The following is a 24,693-nucleotide window of genomic DNA, read 5'->3' on the forward strand; positions in this document are numbered from 1 at the left end:
GGGTCGTTGCCGAAATAGCAGGCCAGTTTTTGTTGAGGATGAGGTGTCAGCCTACCCCCACTATCGGCATGCCTAGTGTCGAGTGCGGTAGTCCATTGGGGGTTGCAGCTTGGTGCCGGCGGATCACAACATCCTTACTTCCTCGGACTTGGGCATATTTCGGCTGCTCTACCTTGATAGCGCGGGTACTAATAGACCAGGTCTGTGAGGTCCACAGATACTGCCGCTGATGTGGGTGGTGTGCTGATCTCCACTGGAGCAGTATCCGGAGCGTAACTCTCTGCCGCCGCCTATGTTGGAGCTTGATGAAGAGTGGCTCTGTGCCACCGCTGGAGTGCAGCCCTCCTCCCTTTCGGCAGTTGGAAAGAGGTAGGGCCCCTGTTGTTCCGTAGTTTGGGTTTGAGCTCTAGGTGAGGGGCAGGTCGCTGCTGGAGCTTGCTCCCAGTCATCGGCAGCCTGACAGGGTCCTCCCCATTCTCCACAGCTAGTGATGCTGATTGATGCGGAGCCAAAAAGCCGCGAAAATATCATCCAGCCGTTGGAGAGTTGATCGGGTCTCCATGACTTGGGACGGCCCTTCCGTGACCTCCACCATTTTTGGTGCGGTGAGGACCTGTTGGTAGTGTTGCCGCGGGGCACAGGAGCGGTCTTCTGGGACCGGGATGACCCCTGCCGGTCCAAGGGGGGGGAACGGAGGCCCAAAATCGACATTTCGGCTGTGTGTGGTGTCGGAGGAGCGGCCGCCTCCTCCGCGCCGACCATGCTTGCAGGCCTTATGCAGTGCTTGGGTGAATCCCGATTGATAGGCTGCATAATTGGTGCCCATGTTAACGCTGGAGTGTCACCAGTAGCTTGGTAGCCTCTGTGCGTCGTGTATAGGCAGATTTTTGTTGATTTTCTGCGATATTAGCAGGGACTAGCAGGAGCTTTATCAACAAGCGACCGCTCTGCTTAGCGGTCAGGCCCCGCCCCCCTAATAAGTATTTTATAGCAATATGTAATACATGTAGATTCACTCAATGAAAGAGTGCTATTGTGACTGAATAAACACAGAGTAAAAATGCTGCAACTGCTTAAGTCATTAAACACATAAACGAGAAAAAAAAAGCATTGTGTCTATGAATTTATTAGAATTATTCAAGCTGAGAAAGTTGTGGTAAAAAACTAAATTTAAATAGAAATCACAGTCCTTTTTAATAATAGGTCTGGAAACTAAACAATTTATATAAAGCAAGCAAAAGAAAAGCACTGATATTTGCAACTAACTATAGTTGGGAGGCTAACCGTTAAGTTTCCTACCTGATCCCAGCGCCGATGACGATATATTCGTATCAAAATACACTTGGAATTACATTTTCTGTGTGTGTGTATTTATGCAATCTTTTTACATAATTATGTGATTTTTCTACTTAAAATTTGAAAAACCTGCCTAATATCAGGCAGAAAGTCCAGAGAATGTAATTTACGAACCCTATATTTTACCCTCTAACTTTACAAAAACCCATAAAACTGTTGGGGGGGTACTGTTGTACTTGTGAGACATCACTGAACACAACTATGTGTATTTTATTGCAGTAAAAGCAATATTATAACATTTACAGTTAACATGCCACGCATAACTAAGAAAATAACATTTCTTAATTTCTCACAAGATACATTTTAGTTTTTATGCCAGTTAAATATCTAAATAGTTTATGTGAATTTAAATCCCTGTTGCTCCTAAATAAAATAATATACAATAAGTGTGGGTGCACCTAATATGAAAGAGGTGAATTATGGTTGAACAGACATAGTGCAAATTCAAAGATTTGTTTACATTTTGCTTTGGTCGTAACATGTACAATTGCCTTTGTCCCCTTAACGCCGTTATGGCGTTCTATGCTGTCCCCATTTAAATGTGTTTTAAAGCAGTTGCGGCGGCATAGAACGCCGTAACGGCTTGCAGCCCTAGGAGGTGAGATTTACTTACCTCCACCGCGATCCTCTTCGGGAGGACTGCCTGACAGCACAGGCAGCCCTCCCCCGGCAAATCAGGCCCTCGGGGGCCATGTAATTGCTCTCAAAGAGCGATCACATGGCCCCCTATAGCTGGCTGTGGATCTGCTAGCAGGGGGACTGCCTGAAATGTCAGACAGTCCCCCTGCTGGTGGGAAGTAGTAAAAAAAAAAAAAAAAAGAATTCTAAACATGTTAAAATAAATTAAATGTATATATATATATATATATATATATATATATATATATATATATATATATATATACATACATATATATATATACATATATATATATATACATATATATATACATATATATATATATATATATATATATATATGTATATATATATATATATATATATATATATATAGTGACAGATCCAGACTGAGATTGCTGGTTCGTCTGTTTGCCCCTTTTTCATTTATTTGCCTGTCCGTATGCCCCTGTTCGTTTGTTTCAGGAAATACCGATTGAAACAACGAACAGACAGCCACCCAGGAGAGAAGTGTGCTGCTGGTTAACCTCTTGGCCTCAATTAGAACGTTGTGGTTAACCGCAGACACCTCTCCATTCTAACCGTATTCAGGGTGGTCGTCGTTCGTATGCCGACCACAAGGCGGCAGCCATTTTAAACACGCGAAAGCCCAGCGGTGTTCGGCGAGGATTCTATGGAACTATAAACGGACACTTTATCTGCCGAACACTGCTGAAGCTACCGGTCGTCCTTCGTTTTCGTCAAAGCATACGAACACCGGTCCGTTCGGGAGTTTGGAACGTACGCATGGACTTAACCCAGATAGCCATCCCATGGAGTCAATCGTATACCGAAAGACATGTGAAAGACTTTGACTCCATGGCGATTGAACTGCGCGCATTGGATCTGAGCGCTATTCGATAGAAATATGCACTCAGATCCAGGCTATCTAGGAATACGTTACACAAAGCACATGCATTCGGTATTTGTAGACTTATGTATTTTTATGTGTTTTTTTTAGTTGCATTTAAAATGGCGATTTGCCTCTATCCCTGGAGATAATTAGGTTTCTTCACAATTATCTCCAGGATAGAGAGGAGGGATTTATGCATGTAAAGGGGAGTGCTTAACCTGGGCCACTGCGATTGGCTACTGTCCAATATGTGTTACAGTCTTCAATCTGGTCCCCTAGGGGAGTGTCCACCAGGTGGGAGACCTGCATAAATACCGGGCAGGTAGCCCCCATTAAACAGAATCCTGTTTTACCCTCAAGACGGAGCTTGGTCTCGTGTTTGGGGGGATTTCTACTTGGAAGGACTTATTTCGTCTGTTTTAGCCGTGAAAGAAGTTCGGCTGATTTTATGTTCATGAGTTACCACATTCCCTTACACTCAGTTCGGGAGTTTGGCGGTCGGCCGTGCAGAGCTTGCATTTCTATAAAAGGGGATTATCGGCTAAACAGCGGTTTCATCTATTTAAGCGGTGAGTGCCTAACATATAATATATATACATTTTATATATATGTAACGTCATACATAGTGTATTTTAATATTGATATAAGTATATATATTAGTATTAAAATACACTTAGAATGATGTTACATATATACAAGATATATATTATATATATTATATATATATACATATATATATATATATATACACATATATACATATATATATATATACACATATATACATATATATATATATACACATATATACATATATATATATATACACATATATACATATATATATATATATATATATATATATATATATATATATATATATATATACACACATACACGTATAATTACAATAATACATACAATATTAAATAAATAAATAAAAACATTTTACAAAAATTAAAATTATATATACATATGTAATTTCATTCTAACTGTATTGTTATTAATATATATATATATATATATATATATATATATATATATATATATATATATATATATATATATATATATATTGGTAACAAAATACACTTAGAATAACATTCTCTATCTATCTATATATAAAATACAAATAACCGCAAATATATATATATATATACAGATAAATATAAATAATTACATAAATAACTACATAAGAGTACACGTAGACTTTAAATACATATATATGTATAAATATTAAAATTCTACGTGTATATTTAAGTAATATTTTTACAAAATGTGATTTAATTAAAATTCGATTGACATGCCTGACAACCCAGGCAGAAAGTGCAGAGAATCTGAATTGCAAGCACTATATTTAACCCTGTAACTTTCCAAGACACCATAAAACCTGTGCATGGGGGGTACTCGGGAGACTTCACTGAATACAAATATTAGTGTTTCAAAATGGTATCTTGTATTCCAACAATGATATTTTTAGTAAAAGTGTTCTGTAATAAGGGAGACAAAAAAGCAGGGAGGGGGGACAACAGGAGGCACTCCTAGTGCAATAAAGTTAAAAATATAAAAATATAAATACATATATAAATATCCCTGTAGATAAAAAACTCACAAGTGTAGAGTGGTATAAGCCCCACTCACGGCTATCTTGCCCAGGGAGGATCAGCCCCTTGGGTATGTGGGATCCACAGAAAAGCTCTTAGTGACCACTGTGTCAGACGCAAGAAATGTATTGATATAAAACAAGCTCCAAGCAGCAAAACATAAAAAACCCACTGCAAGCTCACCCCACCATATGGAGATCTGAAGAAATGAAAAAAGATAAAACTAAAGTCTTTCTCCTGTTCAGAAGTGCCTCTCGCCGGTGGATGTTTCCTGATCACTTCCGTGTGCGTCGATCCCGTGGTCACGTGACGCGTTTCGCCCCGCCTCTTGGGGCTTTCTCAAACGAGCATATTCTCCTCCCACTAAAGTACGTATTATATATCGGATGTCCTCAGGCCGTGATCCAATCGGCCTTTCAATCTCTTAATGTTCAGATTTAAAGTCCTCCTGGACTGGAATTTGTAGGGATCAAACGGGTGTTCAGGGATTGGAGGGGAGGAGATTTTATTCGAAAGATCGGACAGGAGGAGATGCGCTGGATTTTTTTACTTGATACTTTATCCCCATCCGGTCTTAATAAGGATTTTGAGTTATGTAATTTTTTATAGAGGTCCCTTTTTTTCTTGTAGAGCTTTATATCCTAGAGAGGATGATATATTTATATGTATATTTATATTTATATATATTTTTCTATTATATTATTGTATGTCTTATTATGTGGTTTTTATTATATAATATAGATAAATTTATTGTAGGGGTTAATTCCTTGTGATATCCCTTTTCTTGTATCTCCATATGATGTGCAGATTTACACTTTTTCATTTAGGAGATCATTCCCTTTTTTTAAGTGTGGATCTGTTGATGGAATTTTTCTTCTATGTGTTAGGGAAGTTTTTATTTATATATGACTGTATTCACTTGGTGTATGATTATGACTTAGATTGGCTTATAGTATGTGTTTAGGTATGTGCTATAGAATATTTCTTTAAAGAATTTTAGGATTATATCGGATGTTTCATAATGGAGGGATATTGGACTTTAAATCTGAACATTAAGAGATTGAAAGGCCGATTGGATCATGGCCTGAGGACATCCGATATATAATACGTACTTTAGTGGGGGAGAATATGCTTGTTTGAGAAAGCCCCAAGAGGCGGGGCGAAACGCGTCACGTGACCACGGGATCGACGCACACGGAATTGATCAGGAAACATCCTGAAACATCCTGTAAGCTATCAGAATTGACCTAACATGATTAAAGTCTAATATCTGTAGCTTTCTATAGACTTATTTATCAGTACACTATTGACTGGGACATATTGAGGTGTGCCATTAAGGCTAGATTTACTACCCAACTTCTGGGTATTTGACCACCTATTTAGGTTAATTTGCTAACTGATTCCTTACGTACAGATTATACTAAATGTGGATGATCCCATTTTCTCCATATTCCAGTGCTTACTTTGGACACCTGGGTATTTTATCCAGATGGTCCAAGTAATTCTTTTTAGATAAAGTGCCTTGGTGCAATCCCGCTGATATGTAGTATACAAAATAAATATGCACTCTTAGGTCTTTTTAGAAACAAGTAGTGGTATTTAATCCATCCAAGAAATTTTAGTTACAAGTTGCTGATCAACGTTTTGACCCATTCGGGTCTTCCTCAGGATCCCGAACGGGTCGAAACGTCGATCAGTAACTTGTAACTAAAATTTCTTGGATGGAGTAAATACCACTACTTGTTTCTAAAAAGACCTAAGAGTGCATCTTTATTTTGTATACTATATATATATATATATATATACCCTCCAAGACAAAAGCTAGCACTCAAGGACTTAAAAAATTTTTTTTTGCATTTACACACGTGTCCTGAGGAAAGTTCACAACTGTGAACTGAAACGTTGACCATTTGGATTAAATGTAAAAAAAAAATTTGAAGTCCTTGAGTGCTAGCTTTTGTCTTGGAGGGTGTATCTATGTGCAGCTGAGCACCGGGCCAAAACTTACAGAAGAGCTGGAGTGCAGAACCACCATCGAACTGTGTGTGTATATATTTATTTATACACACACACACACACACGTGTATATATATGTATTTTTTTTATTTATTTATGTATATATATATATATAATTTTGTTTATATTATATATATATATGTAAATGTATTTTGATTTTTTATATATATATATATATATATATATATATATATATATATATATATATTTGTAGTCTGGGATATTAAGCCGTATCTGGAGTAGTAGGTGATGATTGCTAGTCGGTTGTGGTGTGCCTGAACTGACGATCTGGTAGGCCTTAAATAAAGAGGGCCCACCTAAATAGTATTTGCTAATGGATGTTGGTGGGTGGGGAGTCTGGGTCAATCTCGGCCCTGATTAGAGGTAGGTCTGGGTATAAATAGGCCGGTTAACCCCTCCCACAACTACAGGCTCCGCCTTAACATTTGTAGTCGGGGATATTAAGCCGTATCTGGAGTAGTAGGTGATGATTGCTAGTCGGTTGTGGTGTGCCTGAACCGAAGATCGGGTAGGCCTGAAATAATGAGGGCAAAAAGGTTTTTTAAACAGAACACTTTAATGCTTTATAAATTTACATCAGCAATTCCTTGAAAGCTTTCCTAAGTTCTTTTTTTGGTTGTGGAATGTATTTGCAGTAAGCTGCTGATTTTCACCTTCCTAGTTTTTTAATGATGTGTACGGGTACGTTATTGCTGGATGCGGCTGAAGCGGCACCGATCCTAAATGAGTGTCCTGAGATGGACATGGGGTCGTGACCTAGTCTGACCACCAAGGCCCTTAGTATATGAATTTAGCCGTGGTCAGGGGTTTGTCGGCAATTGTGAGTAGGGGTGAGTAGCTTTGTTTATCTTTGAGGGAAAGGCAGAAAGTATCTAGAACGGTCACCGGACACCAGTTATTATGGGTCGGGAAGTACTGGATCTCTGTAGTAGGTCCCATCTGATTTGTTTTGGATTGTCTTAGAAACAGTATGTAGTTGTCCCCCAGGATGACTTTATTTTATACGTATTTTTGTGGTGATTCCTTTGCACAATATATACACTACTGATTATTGTCCCTATTATTTTGAACTCGATTTTACTTACAATAAGGTTGTTTATACTTACCTTGGAGACTCCTTCTACAGTCTTCATTTGGATACCCAACCTGACCAAGCCTGCATAGGCACCCTGGGACCTATGAAATAGAGTCTGATATGGCTCTATACTGTGCGAGTTTTATTTCATAAGAATGTTATACATTTTTACATTTATACAGAAAGCACTATGTTGTGTTTATATATTTTGTAGATTATCCTGTTTGGTTGGAATGCATACATAGCTATAAAATGTATGTTTTAACTTAGAGTGTATTTTTTTGTTTATTCTTGTATGGTGAAGCGAGATACACCTGTGATACACCCTTTATTTTAACTCTTGTGAAGCACCTTGTTGATATTTTAATTGTGTGCTATTGTCTAGATTACTATTTTTTGTGCTTGTAGCACTAACAGCCCATGCTACAGACACAAAAAAAGTAATCTAGGCAATCATGCTAGTCACTAAAACCACACCCAAGCAATGCACTCCCCTACATTCTAATGAGATGGTAATATGGTAGGTTACCTTCCTAGGTAACCAAAGGTATAACATATGTAGCCATTATAACCAGTTGTTTCATCAAGCCTACACTAGCAAGCATCTATAGGCTATTCTCTTATGTTCTAGTACAATCAGGTTGAGCAATTCCATTTTGTTTAATTTGATATGTGGAGTGTTGTTTCTCCATCAGTATAAGTGTAAGAGCATATCAGACTAAATACTCTACTGAAAATTTATTTGACCATATACTAAATTGGCCGTTTCTAGTCTATAGCTCTTTTCATAGTAATATTGAGTATTGGCTTCCCTTTTCCTTATATTCTCCTTCATAATTTTGTCGTTCATATTTTTGTAGGATTTTAGTCTCTCTAATTCCAGGCTGTTTCTCTGTATTTAATAACTTTACATCATCATATTGAGGCATTTGAGTTTAACCTTGACTAAAAAAAAAAGAACATACCTATTTGTTATAGTTATTGGGGAGGAGGCATTCCGTAATAGAAGTCTATCTTTTACTTCTGCATACAATTGACTGTGTAATTCATTCAGAATGTTGCAACTCCATAGAAAATAATTGCAATATATCGTTAATCAATACAGACTACTGTAATATATGATTTGAGCAACAAAAAGTAACATTTAAATGAGGGTGCTTAGTCATTTTTTGCTTTATTTTGTTTTCCTCAGGTCATCTGATACAAAGGTTACTCTATGTAAGTTTTCTTTGTTTAATTTCGACAGACTGAGTATCTATGCTGGTGTCATAGATACTTATAACAGTTTTGTGTTTTTTTTCTGAACATTCATTGACCTAGGAGGGTTAAGCCCTGAAAGTTCTGGTGCGGTTTTGCTGGCTGTGATTAATAATACATTTACTAATGAATCGTTTGATTTTTACTGCGACAGATCCAGCATCATTTGCACTTTACCATATTGTACTGCACCATTACTGTCTCTTTTTTTTGTTATCCTGAGGTTTGCAACATTTGTACTTCCTGAAGGTTTATGTATGTATAATTCTGAGGCGCAGTATATGCCATATATCTTTTTGATTCAAACAATTAGTTTTAAAGTTTTATCTCTCAGAGCTATTGGTGAATGAGCAGGAGAGGTGAGCTATCTTTCTGAGTGTTATAATTGAAAACAAAGTCTGATTTTTTTGTTTTGTTTTTTAGAAAAGTCCATAGTTTAATATAGGAATCCTTAAATATTTTACACATTTTTATAATATAAGAAGCAGTATGTTTTCAGTTTCATTTATACAGTGTACAGAGAACATGTTCAGGCATGTTTTAGTTTATGACCTGTGCTCATATCTCAAGTATGATAAGGACTTAAATAGGTACTTCTTTATCAAATTGACCTCTGTATTTATCTAGTAGGCATAGGTCCCTTTCCTATTTGTAAAAAGACTGAGTATGTCATTGTGGCCGCTTCCAGGTTAGCCAGTCAGGAGTGCCTATATACACTGAGCACTGCTAAAGATTTTGTGCTTGGGAAGAAATGTCCTGTTATTAAAGTCCTACACTACTCAATGTCAGCTCAAACATAAGGCAACATAGGCAGGAAACAAATCCTGTCCAATTGCGTAGATGATACAGAAGATGAAGTCAGGACAAGTCAGGAGAAAGGGACATGGACACACAAAAGGGGAGAAAAAGATAAACACAGATGGCCTGGGAAAATGAAAAGAGATACACAAAGGGGCTGGGGGGAAAGAGACAAAGAGGCCCACAAAGGGGCTGGAGTGAAGTAAGAATCACACGAAAGAGCTGGAGAAAGAGAGAAACACACAAAGTGTGTGTGTGGGGGGGGAGGGGGGTTGTCAGAGACACACAAGGAAGTGTAAGGCACACAAAGGAAAAAAAAATGTTGATACAATACTAAAGGAGAACAACATTTAAAAGGGGAGTTAAGAGACACACAGGTGAAGACGCATTTTTAGGTGAATGCATCTTCTCCTACGTAGCCAAAAATCCTTGCACGGTCCCTCAAACTACTAGCCAGGGCTAGTGATGTCCCAAACTGTTCGCCAGGAACCGTTCGCCGGCGAACATAGCTTGTTCGTGGCGAACGAGGCGGGCGAACATATGCGATGGTCGGTCGGGACATCACTAGCCAGGGCCTCAAAATTTACAAAGGATAATGTACCAGCGCTAGTATTTTTTCATAGAATTTTATACTACAATATATGAATACTTAGTAAACCAGCTGCTATATCACCATAATCTTATCTTTTAATGTTAGAATCCAAAAAAGTCTTATGGTGAAGTGCAATGGTAATGTCAGGTAGAAACTATATGTAATAACACTAAAATGTGCAGTGTGCAAAATAATTGGTTATATACCTTAGCTTGGTTCCCTACTTTGGAATCCTAGTGCTTGTGTAGTATCCCTTTAAAACATAAAAATAGGGGGCGTGGCCGGAACTCGAGCCGTATGGTCGCGGACTGAGGGAGCTCCGCCGACAGGGCTCAATAACGTAGTAATAAGCAGCGGAAAAAGGCACTAAAATGCAAGTAAATTACCCCAGAGATGTCCCAGCACCGGGGGAAAAAAGCAGCGGAACCCAAAGCCAAATCGGCATTCTTTGCAGCCCGCACACCGCAAGCAAAAACCGCGGGCCAGACGTTCCAAGATGGCGCCGAATCTGACTCTGACAGTGACCAGGCAGCAGGTACAGGATTAAACAAACGCACCCTGCAGTACATGCTGGATGAATTAGCAGGGAAAATGCAGAACACGTTCCACACAGCAATAACAGAGCTGAGAAGGGACATGGTGGAATTAGACAACAGAACCTCACACTTAGAGGGCAAAATGGAGGAATTTGTCACAGCCGATGATTCTATGGCAGACAAAATGGAGGACATAGAAAGTAGGCTGGAACGAAAATAAAATTATGGATATGGAGGATCGCTCCCGCCGCAAAAATTTAAGGCTGAGGGGCATACCGGAAGAGGTACACACGCAGGAGCTAACGGCCTACGCTATAGAGTTATTTTGCTCCATGCTGCCTGACATCCCGGCAGATATGCTGATCCTAGACAGGATACACAGAGTGGCAAAGCCTGCGCACCTTCCTCCCTCCACACCACGAGACGTCCTCATGAGGATTCACTATTTTCACATAAAAGAGCAAATATTGAAAACCCACCATACCAACAGCAGCGTCCCGGAGAAGTTTAAAGACATCAGCGTCTACACAGACCTATCAGCAGAAACACTAAGGAGACGCCGGACGTACAGAAACATCACAGAGACACTCCGCCAGCGCAACCTCCAGTACCGATGGGGATACCCGGTAAAGCTGCTCATTAACAAGGACAGCAAAACGCATGTGATCACATCCACCGCAGAGGGCATCGACCTTCTCTAGTCCTGGGGCATCACAGTGAACAACACCCAGGGCGTGGGTCAACCTCAAAGCAGTAAACTACAAGGGGAATGGAGAGCAGTCAGAGCGAGGCGGACCACCCCGTGCACCGTGCAATGAAGTATCAGAGACATTCACTAGCTGTCGCCTGACGACAAAGATTTGGGGAGTGGGGGGGGGGGGGTCGGGAGGGGGGACGGTGGAAGGAGAACAAAGAGAGGTATATAGCACAACCTGGGACACCTGACATCCCACTAAACCCCTGATCTAATAGCCCCGACAGCAGGGGCGGCATCCACCTGACTCAACCCACAGACTGACACGGCCTCCCATCTCTCCTCTCCCCCCCCTTCACAGAGGATGACTAGTCCAAAGACTTCATAGAACGAACCATACCTTACCCGGTTTGTACTAACACAAAAAAAAAAAAACTGGGATGCAGCCCTCACAGATATGAGAGTTAGACCGCTACTAAGCGCTCACAGAAAAAGAGCCCAGTCGTATGATTAGTTCCCGACTCTGGACCAACTATGGTTAGACCCGACCACCTACCCCCAAACCAAGAAGGTCTAAGTCACGACCTTCGACAGGAAACCCTGGACACCTCAATAGTGGTGTTCAACTACAGTTTATGGTTTATAATGTTTATGTTATGTTTAATTGTTGTATGTCCTCAAACCGCTTACACTATTGCAATGCACCGATACCACAAGAAAATGTCCAAACAACAGCATTTCACTACCACTTGGCATCCCCAACTGTACCACGGCCCTAAGCCCCAGAGCCATATTCGATGCCCCTGCAGACTAGCCGACACTCCCTTGCACACGGCACCAGCCACCATCCACACGGACAACCGAACCTACATAAACACCCAAGGAGCCACAAACCAAACTACGCATCTAAACCGATAACAATATGAAAATATACACCCATAATGTCAGAGGGTTAAATACCCCACAAAAAAGGCACACACTCCTTAAAGAGCTCAAAGGCACCCAAGCCGACGTGATATGTCTGCAAGAGACCCACGTTTCGGCAGATACAACTCCCGCCCTGGGGAAGTCAATGTACCCCCATCAATACCATGCCACCGCACCCACAAAACGAAAGGGAGTCTCTATCCTCCTCAGCTGACACATAGCCTTTGAAGAAATTCTGGTGAAGGAGGACCCGCTGGGCAGGTACATTATACTGATTTGCACTATCAATAGCTCCACCTATACCATAGTCAACACATATCTACCAAACGTAAACCAGGGAACATACCTTAGTAAACTGCTAAAACACATACCACAGGTCCAAACAGGTACCACAATCATATGTGGGGACTACAATCAGTTCCTAGACCCCACCCTGGACTCCTCAGCAACTCACACAACCAAAAGAGCAAAGGTACTGCACAGACAGTGCAAAGCCTTAACCAAACTATTAAACACATACGGACTATGTGACGCATGGCGCACACTGCATCCTTAGGGGAAGGAGTATACACATTATTCCCAGGTACATAACACGTACTCAAGAATAGACGGGTTTTTGCTACAGAGCGCACACCTGAATAGAATGATAGAGTGCGAGATAGGATCATCCTCCTGGTCAGACCACAACCCAGTTACACTCCACTTAGCAGACCACTACAACTACAAAAACAGAGGCCCCAGGAGGTTAAATGAACAACTCCTCAATGACCCCCAATTTGTTCAAACACTGGAACAGGACCTGCACACGTACTTTCAATCTAATGATACACAGGACATAAACGCCCTCACTCTATGGATGGCCCACAAATCGGTCATCAGAGGCATTCTTATCAAACAGGCCTCTTACCTCAAAAAACAGCAGAACCACACACACGCCCAAAATCTCAAAAAACTGCAAAACCTTCACAGAGATAACATACTCACCCCCTCCACGATCACACAAAAACAGATACAAGACATGCAAAATCAAATAAATGTAGCAAACTTTTGAAAAGCGAGCTATGCACTGAAAAAATTGAAAGCCAACACATTTGTCCTAGGTAACCAGGCGAGCAAAGCTTTGGCCCAGAGACTTAGAGACAAACAGGCCCAAACAAGAATTCCCTACCTGCTCTCACCACAGGGACAAAAATTTACCAAACCCACACAAATCTGCAATGAATTTGCGTCCTACTACAGTTCCCTCTACAACCTGAAAGACAATCCCCAAGTACACCAACCCACCCTAAAATCGATCACAGAATATTTGTGCAGATTTGATTTGCCCAAGCTTCGCGAACAACAAATAGCGAGTCTAACGAACCCCATCACAACCCAAGAAGTTTTACAAGCAATAGAACTAATGCCGAAGGGAAAGGCACCAGGCCCAGACGGATTCACCAACTTCTACTACAACACATTCAAACACATTCTGAGCCCATACATAACACAAGCCTTTAACTTGGCTACGAAACAGAGTAGCCTGCCGAACGAATTCCTCACAGCCCACATCATCACCCTACCCAAACCGGGTAAACCGCCCACGACCTGCCCAAATTTCAGACCTATCTCCTTGTTGAGTGCGGATGCCAAACTATACGCCAAAATATACGCGGAGAGACTCAAAACAATTCTGCCCGACCTGATCTCAACGGATCAAGTGGGATTTGTGTCTGGCAGACAGGGCCCAGACCACTCGAGGAAGGTGTTAAACATCCTCCACTACCTCAATAGCTCCAAAATACAAGGTACACTTCTATCCCTAGATGCTGAAAAAGCGTTCGACAGGCTTAACTGGCAGTTCTTGCAGGAAGCGCTCAAGGGGTATGGCTTCCCCCCTACCTTCCTTAACGTGGTAAAGGCCCTATACAGCACTCCTTCAGCGACAGTGCTAAATTCAGGGTTCAGCTCCACCCCACTAACTATCACCAATGGCACCCGGCAGGGATGCCCTCTTTCCCCGCTACTCTATGTGCTGGCCCTAGAACCACTAGCCATAGCGATCCGAAACAATCGAGATATTAAGGGGATCTCCATAGGGGGCAAGGAATATAAACTAAACCTATTTGCCGATGATATCCTTCTCACACTATCTAATCCAGCAATCTCCCTCCCAAACCTCCATAAAGAAATTCAAGATTACAGTAAACAATCATATTACCAGCTAAACCTAACTAAAACCCAAGCCATGTGCATAAACACCCCAAAGACAGACGAAGAGAGGTACCGACTCAAATTCCAATATGACTAGAGGAACGACTTCTTGACTTTCTTAGGCATCAAACTTACCAAAAGACACACCGACCTCTTTGTAGCCAATTACATTAAACTAAACAAAGAAGTGGAGTACATACTGCATTCTTGGCAAAACAAGTTTCTATCCTGGCTAGGCCGAATAGCGGCCATCAAAATGACAATCTTGCCGAAAATCCTCTGTTCCGCTCCTTGCAGATACCCTTACAGCAGTCGTTCCTACACAGACTCCAATCTCGCTTGATTAAATTCAGCTGGGGGGGGGGAAGACATCCCAGGGTCTCATGAAGCCAATAGACAAAGGTGGCCTGGGCTTCCCGAACCTCAAGGCGTACCACCACGCAGCACAAACGGCGAACATCCTCGCCATGCATTCCACTACTTATACCCCCCAATGGATAGCGATGGAGGCTAGCTGCAGCGAGATCGCGGATCTCCCTGCGGCCCTGTGGATACCCAAACAACTACGCCGCACATCGCCAAAAGCCCTACCCACCATTAAACTTCTGTACCGCATATGGGACTGTCAAAGATCCAAGCTTTGCTCCGCAGAACCATGGTCTATGGCGACGCCACTACACTCGATAACTCTATGCAATAACACATTCCCATACAGAACATGGAAGGCCTCCAACATCACACACCTGCACCAGATATGTTCCCAGCAAGGACTACACCAGTTGCCAGCTATCCAAGCCACATCGCTCACATCCCCCACCACCCTAATTCCTTTCGAAAAGATGTGTATACACCAAATCCCTACTAAAAAGACACTGTGTGCTACAAGTCAATCACTGAGAACGAAATAGAGCAGGAGTGGAGATAAAAGACCGAATGGCACAAGGACATAGGTAGAACACTCACACAAGACGAATGGCGCTGCATCCACACAAATCACAAGGAACTCACAACATGTGCCTCTCACATAGAGGCATCGCGCAAATTAATATACAGATGGTACATGGTGCTTTCACGACTCAAGATCATATACCCAGACACAAGTGACAGATGCTGGAGATGTCTGACACAGGAAGGGACTATGCTCCACATCTGGTGGACATGTGCTCTAGTCCAGCCATACTGGAAGCAAATAGCAGGACTTATTCAGGGGGCCACACTCCTACTCCAACTCCTACCCACAGGCACACCACAATGCATCACCAAACTAATATTCCTAGTTTTAACGACAGCCTCCACATTACTAGCGAAACGCTGGAAAACTCCCATCCCCAGCAGAGGTAGTAACGATGGTTACAACTACACTAGAATATGAAGGGATAATGTGGAGCCCAATGAAAATGGGTAGGGGTAACGCCACAGCGAAAGCACTCTGGGCCGCATACACAGAAAACCGAAACCCCAGCATCTAATGAGGGGCCAACGAACAGGACAAAACAGATCCGAACAAACAAAACAACCAAACTAACGAAGACATACGAGTTAACTTGTTACCCCAGTTATCCCCCCCCCTTTTTTTTTTTTTTTTTTTTTATAGATTCCCTCCCTGACAGGTAGACAATAGAGACAGGACCATACCTGCCAACACAAGCACAGGTGGATACAGGTTAAAGAATGAGCTCACATGCATTGTGTCTCTCCTATACTTGTACACCTATGTTATATAATGTTTATTGTATGTTGCAAAGTGTTGGAGGATGTACGCCCTACATGTGTACAGAAGTACTGTTTCCCCTCCCTCTTTTCTTTTCTGTACCCCTTAAACCGCATTTGCTGACAAAATAAAAATTGTCAAATTGAAAAAAATAAAACATAAAAATACATATCATAGTACAGACTATGAAAAACATATAGAACAAATTATTGAGTCAAGTCACCACTAACAATTTTTAAACTAAAGATTTAGCTCAACTTAAAAAGTTTTGGGGTCTGTTGAGGCGATCCTTTCCCTTCTATATGATCGATTTTCTGGGTGTTCTGTCCTATATAGTATTATCAGAAAAAAACACATATATTGCAATATTGTTGTTCTTTGCATAAATGGTCAAAAAGAAAGGTAAGTATAGTATTCACAAACCCAGAGCCTTCCAATAGGATCAAATTAGATCACATATGTGGTTAAAGGACCACTCTAGGCACCCAGACCACTTCAGCTTAATGAGGTGGTCTGGGTGCCAGGTCCTTCTAGGGTTAACCCATTTTTTCATAAACATAGCAGTTTCAGAGAAACTGCTATGTTTATGAATGGGTTAAGCCTTCCCCCTATGTCCTCTAGTGGCTGTCTCATTGACAGCCGCTAGAGGCGCTTGCGTGCTTCTCACTGTGATTTTCACAGTGAGAGCACGCCAGCGTCCATAGGAAAGCATTATGAATGCTTTCCTATGTGACCGGCTGAATGCGCGCGCAGCTCTTGCCGCGCGTGCGCATTCAGCCGACGGGGAGGAGAAGAGGCGGATCGGAGGAGGAGAGCAGGAGGAGAGCTCTCCGCCCAGCGCTGGAAAAAGGTAAGATTTAACCCCTTTCCCCTTTCCAGAGCCGGGCGGGAGGGGGTCCCTGAGGGTGGGGGCACCCTCAGGGCACTCTAGTGCCAGGAAAACGAGTATGTTTTCCTGGCACTAGAGTGGTCCTTTAAGGACCACATTCCTTCTTTATAGTAGCAGAAAAAAATGCTGTAAGTGTAATTAAAAAGAGCTTTATTCACCATTAATATATAAAAAACTATTAAAATATAAATATTAAGATACACTTATTCGGCAATATAAGTCCAATATCAGAGTCTTAAATGCTCACAGTATGGTTAATGGTGAGTGGTATATTATAGCCCTGTAGGGGTAATGTATACAAAGTGTTCCACTCAATTTTAAGTTCTTTTTTTCTGTTTTTTTTTATTTTTATTACCCTAATTTGCACTAAAATATTTCTTACTGCCAGATTTATTTTTTTGTTCCGTTTTTGTTCCTTTGTTAGTTTTGCAAATGGGTAGTTCTCAATGTATAAAAAAAATTATAAAAAATAAGTGCAAGATTATGTCTTTTTTTTCCCCCCAACAATAGTTTTTCGACTCCACCACAGTGATGGACTTTTTGTAATCTTATTTGTCTTATTTTTGGTTTTGTTTTGTTAAATGCAATTAATAGTAAAATCAGTAGATATAGGGTGAGGTAGAGGCAAAAAATGCCTACAAAATTCTAAATATAAACAAAGAAAATTAGACCTGTGCTGCAGATACTCCACACTGAAGTCCCAACAGTGTATTTACAACCAAAAAACAAACACGAGTCCTGCCCATCCAGTATAGGTGTGCACACCCAGGTGCTACCACAATTTATTTGAGGACAAAGTTAAAGCAGCAAACATTTCGGGCAGCAGCCCTTTCTCAATGCTAATGTCTGTTTTAACTTTGTCCTCAAATAAATTGTGGTAGCACCTGGGTGCGCACACCTATACTGGATGCGCAGGACTCGTTTGTTTTTTGGTTGTAAAATCAGTAGGAATTAAGGGTTAAAATCTTTGAAAAGTGGCAGAAAGACGGCACATTACAGAAAAGGCAGGGGGAAAAGTAAGCAATGTTTATACATAAGAAAATAGCACTCACATGAAAGCAAAAACGTCAACTATTATGCATAACATGCAATGTCTGGAGGTGATCGGGAGAAAGATTTCCTTATCATGTTTCACATAATAACATTTTACAACTTGATATGACTGTAGCAGAGGCTAGATATGGAGAAATTAGGTTGTAGCAGTTCAAACCAGGTCATGACAAGAATGCAAAAATGATGTAGACACCTGACTAATAAGAGCACATATGGCAGTTTTAGGAGTGGTTTTAAATGGGACTAAAAGCTATGTGGAGCATCCTTTTATAATGAAAGATGCCAAATAATTTGTGGTGAGATCAACACGATAAAACTCCCCACAATTTGAAACAGATAGGAAAATTACCACTGGGAATCATCTGCATATCTCAAGTTGGCTGATGGGAAATCTGACTTGGGCACAGCATAAATCCTCAACTAGCCCAGAATTTCTAGCTTGAAATGTAATTAAGGACAGATAGACAGGCATTGCATTCCAGATGTCAGAGAACACGTAGCAATGGACGCTATTTTAAACACTGCTTTTTTAAAACAAAGCATGGTTTATGACCTTAAACGACCAGTAACCAGAAGTCAGTTGATGAAACACAAAAGTTTGATATTGCAGAAATGCAGGGTGACGTCTAAAACATAATGTCTATGTGCAAATGTTTGCACGTCAAACTCTGGGATAGTTTTGGAAACATGATTTCTCAGATTTTCTGGGCCTCGGAAAATGCTCTGAAATGTGTCTTGAAATGGCATATGGACTTTCCACAGCATGAGTTCTCAGACATAAATTCTGAGACATAACCTATCACAGGTCATGTTGTGCTCTACCTGTGGGCATTTGGTGGAGGCTTAAAATGAAATAATGTGACCTGTCCACCCCACTGTCCCCACCCATGGCAAGAAGGTTGGGGCTCTATCAAAAATAATGGGTGGAGGTCTTAAAACAGAGAAGTGGGCATGCACCATTACTTACAAATTACATATTTACAGTTACTAGTTTAAACAGATACTAGTTTTGGCCCATTCAACAAATAAATGTAAATATCCCAAGAATTGTTGACTAATGTTATGGCACCAATTTTTACAATTACATACTGCCATCATGGTAATATTATTATTATATGTTATATAATTAAACCAACATACAAATAAACAAAAATATGATTGCTATATTCTTACCCTTTACTATTTATTTTAAATGCCGAAACTGAGAAGAACAAAAAAATATTAATAAAATACACTAAATGTGGAGGTGGCTATAAAAAGGTCAATTCCGTTTTATTTGTAGACATGATAAATTACAATAGTAAATTTTGAAAATAATTGCACTGATAAAAAAAGACATGGGTATTAAAACAAGCTGTTAAAATATTGACTTTATTTCCTTTTTAATGTAAGTAGATGGCAACAAAAATAGCATTTCTGCAAGCACAATGAATAGATGGAATTTGATGCTCTTTAACCTTAACCTGAAATGTCTGTCCCATGACAGTTACACTTTAAAACAAAGGATAATACAATATGTAACTCCTTCTGCTACTGACCTTGGACTGAAAACTCATTTCAGGTTGCACCATCATTTGTTTTGTATTTATATTCCCACATTAACCCCTTAAGGACACATGACATGTGTGACATGTCATGATTCCCTTTTATTCCAGAAGTTTGGTCCTTAAAGGGTTAAGGACGGTGGGCGTGCTATGCCGTCATTGGGGATCCGACTCTAAACGCCGGCAGACGGCATAGCACATCCACGCCATCCAGGGTACTTATCCGCTCACATGGCCACACCGGCGATTGCGATGGGGGGACTTACCTGGCATCCCAGGTAGTCCCCATGCTGCCGATCTGGCCCTCCTGGGCCATGTGATTGAGAGGTCCTTGTGAGGACCTCACGATCACATGGACAGAATAACCGTCCATAGCAGTGCCAGCAGGGGGAGTGCTTGGAATGACAGGCAGTCCCCCTACTGCCTGTAATAAAGTTTAATAAAGTTAAAAAACTGTGTAAAATTAAATAATATATTCTTAGATTATATATATATTACACAATTACCCGCATTAAAATTGTTGCAAACTTTGGATTTTCCTAAAAATACAATATTCCTACCCAGTTTGTCTTTTAATCCTCTAGCAGGTCTTTGGAAGTTAGAGGCATTTTGGCTTTGTTCAATTTCTGCCGTGTTTAGGCAGAAATTGGTGCTATGCACTGTAGATGCACACACTGCACAAGCTGGGGGCCTGAGGCCTGCAACGTGCCTGCAGAATAACTCTGTGTCCAATTTGCTCTAATTTATGCTTAAATTGAACTGAGTCAGTGCTGCAGCCACTTTTGCAGAGAAGGAACGGTGGTAATCTTAAAAAGCGGTTCCACCGTATTTGTGCCCCAGATCCACCATCTTGTGCATGTATGCATCCAACTCTGCTCTTTTCTCCGGATAAACCGAGCAGTAGACATCCCTATAAATTTCAAACCCCAGCACAAATTCAGGGATGGACAATTTTTTGTTCAGCCAGGGGTCTCTTGCCCTTAGCACTACTGAAATATCCCCGTATGCAAAGGTCCTGCTCTCTAGGACATCATGGAGGCAATGAGCAATGAAACCAGGTTTACGTCTTTGCCCTCCAGAATGTCCTTTTTGAGGTGAGATGAGACCATATGCAAGGGATTAATCGATTCAATAACCGAAATAGTCTCCAAGGAATTACCAGGCATAATATCAGTGAGAGGGTGACTGGTAACCATCGTATTAGTAGTGGTCTGGTTGGCACCTGCTTCCAATTTATCCAGCCTGTCGCTAATTGTGCCAATGGATGACATAAGTGAAGTCATCATGGCGTGAAAAGTTGGCAATTGGGTCCCACTAGTGCCTTCCCCTGCATCGGAGTTGTCAGTAGAAGTGTTCAATAATCTAAACAACTCCGCCTTCCTAGCAGTAGCTGGGAAAGGGATGCAGCGTCCTCTGAGTTCTGCAGTGAGATGTGGGATGGTCCATGATCTTAGGGACGAAGGACTATTAACATCTGTTGCAGGAACAGGGGTACCAGGCCTAGCGGGTGTGCTGGGTAGCGAAAGTTCCTCAGGGATATCAGGAGTTTGTGACATAACTGAAAAATATAAAGTAGCTTAATGATTTACCCTGTAATGAATCGGGTGGGTACTGGTGAGGCTAGCTAGATACCAAGTAGTGAAACAATTATACTTTGTGATAGTGACAGATGAGTCCCTGCTAATTGCCAAGCGGCTTGAGAGGCAGTACCTATTTGTGGGCCCGAGGGGAAAGTATGAGGCCACCGAACGTTGTGGCGGGGTGTTGGCCTCTCGGTGGCAATTAAAGCATAAGATAGAATGGGAGTGACAGGTGAGGCCCTCTCTCTGCGACAGTGAGAGGCGGCTAGCTATGATTTGGCCCGAGGGACGTATACCTCCGAGTATGAGGATAAGGGTGTTGGCCTCGTGGGACCACTAGCCTATGGATAAAGACCAGAAAACATATTCCTAATTGGGCCAGTACCACTCTAAAACTATAAAAGTACTGGGTTCTGGCGTAGTACCTGATATGTGAGTCAGGACGAGCTGTCAATGAAGAGGTGAACAGCGATTGTAATAGTATCGTGGTGTGACCTGTGGACATGAAAATTAATATATAAGTGTCTGTGTGTATGGTAGTAGTTGGCCAGATCTTGGGCCCGAAATCAAAAGAATCTACCAGACACTATGCAGAGGGTAGTATTTAAACGGAAGATGATGACGGCTTTCTTGTGCTTGTAAAAGCTACCGTCTGAAGTTCAAGAACATAAAAGAGTAAATGTACATGCTCAACTAATTTAACATTTGGCCCAAAGCATGAATCATAAAATCAAATTCCAACCAACCTAGAAAGTACACACAATTTTGGCACAGATGTCAGAAATCACAATTCTAAGTACGAACTCCATGGTATGAACCTGTGGGAAAAGGTCAGGAATATCAGTTTACAACATTCAAACTTCATCGTCTATATTTTTAAACCCTCAGTGGAATTTATAAATGACGGTAATATCGTTTGTAATCAGTAGGGGCAAAATCACATGAGTACTGGGTGAAATTCATGCCTATGTCGTCAGTTTAGTTGTAATTACCAAAAGAACTAGGGATGCATAGAGTGCTGAAAACATACAAAATTGATGCGTCCTAAGTGCCGTTCGAAAACCGAAAAGTTTATCTAGTTGTATGTAAACGAATGATTGCGTTTGTGTAACTGAGCAATGTGAAACATGCGTATAGACAGATAAGGAAATAGCTGAACGGCGTAAGTGTACGAAATGTATAAAACAGTGAGAACCGAAACGCTGGTTCAAAAGAATGGGACTCCGCCGTGTAAAGCTAGCCAGACTTACGGTTGAACCCGGTGTGGAGCTGAGAAAACGGTGAGAGTGGCAGCCCTTTTAAAGGAGATTCAAGCCCCTCCCACAACTACAGGCCAAGCCTTCAAATATATACCTAAATATAAATAAGAATAATTAAAAAAAAAAAATTTAAATGTATATATATATATATATATACACAACCCAGGGTATTGCAAATGGGGTATGTCAAGTCTTTTTTAGTAGCCACTTAGTCACAAACACTGGCCAAAATTGGAGTTCAAATTAGTTTTTTGCATTTTCAAATATTAACACTAACTTTGGCCAGTGTTTATGATCAAGTGGCTACTAAAAAATACTGGATATACCCCATTTGCAATACCTTGCGTTGTTTACTTTTGCAAATGGTATGCCATCATGAGGGTAATTCTTATTCCTGGGCTACCATATGGTCTCAAAGGCAATGTAACTGAAAAATGTAACACACTATATTTGACCCTGTAACTTCCCAAAACACCATAAAACCTGTACATAGGGGGTACTGATTTATACGTGAGACATCGCTGAATACAAATATGTGTATTTTATTGCAGTAAAAGCAAACAGTATTATGACATTCACAGTTAAAATGTCACGTAGAACAATTTTTTTTTTAAAATTCTTATTTTCTCCCATTTTTTTTATATTTTATTCATATTAAATTATGTTTCATACCTAAATATTTGATGTTAAATGAAAGCCCTGTTTCCCCTGAATAAAATGATATTTAATAAGTGTAGGTGCATTTAATATGAAAGAGGTGAATTATGGTTGGACAGACATATAGAACAAATGCCAGGTTTTGTTCACGTTTTGTTTTGATCACAACTTGTACATTTGGCTGCGGCCTTAAGGGGTTAAAGTGCTGCAGAACATGCTAAAATTATATTAATAATAATAACAATGGTACACGTAAATCACACATGCATTTGTTACACTTGAATTTTCTAACAAAGTAATTTCAGAGACATATAGTATCGGTAACAGTACCCCACAAAATGGTTAGAGGGACTTTCTGAATTATTGTAAATTAAAGAATTTGAATGTACAGTAGAAAGAACAGAATTATAAATTCACTTACAATGCTAATAGTACCAGGGCTAGAGCTAGCAGGAGCCATGTTTCAATAGAGAAGTTAGGAAGGAGATTCATGTTTCTGTTTCCTTGCAGTATTCGAGTTTCAGCTTGTTTATGTTCTTGCTCTCTTTGCACGTCTCAGAGGCTCGGGCAATGCCTTTTATTGTATTTGCCTTTCCCTAGTCATGTGACTTATCTGGGCAGGTCCTTGTACATCATGCATGCAAAGAGGAAATACTATGAAAACAGTTTGCATAGTTAGCACAGGGTATGACAACAATTACTTAGCAACACATAGCTGTGTAAAGGGCATGAAATTATCATTTACACTGTTTAATCATTTCCCAATAACCATTTTTAAATAACCAAATTACAGAATAGTGTAAGATTCCAGGTGTGAAATCAACACACAGCAAGTATTAACTGCAAGTTTTAATTGTCAATATCACATACAGCGACATAGTAACATTGCAGTATTCATTTAAAAAAGAACAATTATACCACCTTCAACAATGGCAACATTCAGAATGACAGAATGGGCAGATTAGGGTAGGTTTAATTTTATAGAGGATGTTACTGTAACATTAGATGTGGAGACAGGTTAGAGGGGGATGTAGCATTATATGTAGTTAGGGCATTCATCCATTCAGAATGCCAGGGGAGGGCTGGCAGCCTTAGGCCTGGGGGGCAAAACCAGTCAAGTGGCCCATTGCGCCACCAAATTAGTTCACCATCCATGCCCACCTTTTTCTGGTTTTATAACGGATATTGATGTTATGCTAATCAGTAGCTCTTTGCCATACCCGCTCCTTCACGGCTCTGACTTTCAATGTTGTCAGAGCACAGGCTGAGAATCTCTGAGCCTGTGCTCTGACTCACTAACTGAGCGCCGGAACCACGAGGGAGAGGATATGATCTGACTGCACCTACTGCTGGTGCGCACCAGTGGACCACCAGCGAATCGTTTAAATTAAATATGCTGG

At 40.7% G+C, this 24,693-nt stretch overlaps 1 protein-coding gene across 1 annotated transcript in view; it reads right to left on the reverse strand.

Annotated features, from left to right (window-relative positions):
- Window positions 1-23,863, reverse strand: part of LOC134571648 (cytochrome P450 3A4-like) — a 98,047-nt gene extending 74,184 nt beyond the window's left edge. The window contains exon 1 of the mRNA XM_063430125.1: window positions 23,715-23,863. Within this exon, the coding sequence (XP_063286195.1) occupies window positions 23,715-23,785 (71 nt within the window). The 5' untranslated portion in view covers window positions 23,786-23,863. The remainder of the gene's footprint in view (window positions 1-23,714) is intronic.
- Between the last annotated feature and the right edge of the window lie 830 nt (window positions 23,864-24,693).

Source organism: Pelobates fuscus, chromosome 8 (assembly GCF_036172605.1).
Source record: "Pelobates fuscus isolate aPelFus1 chromosome 8, aPelFus1.pri, whole genome shotgun sequence".
NCBI lineage: Eukaryota > Metazoa > Chordata > Amphibia > Anura > Pelobatidae > Pelobates > Pelobates fuscus.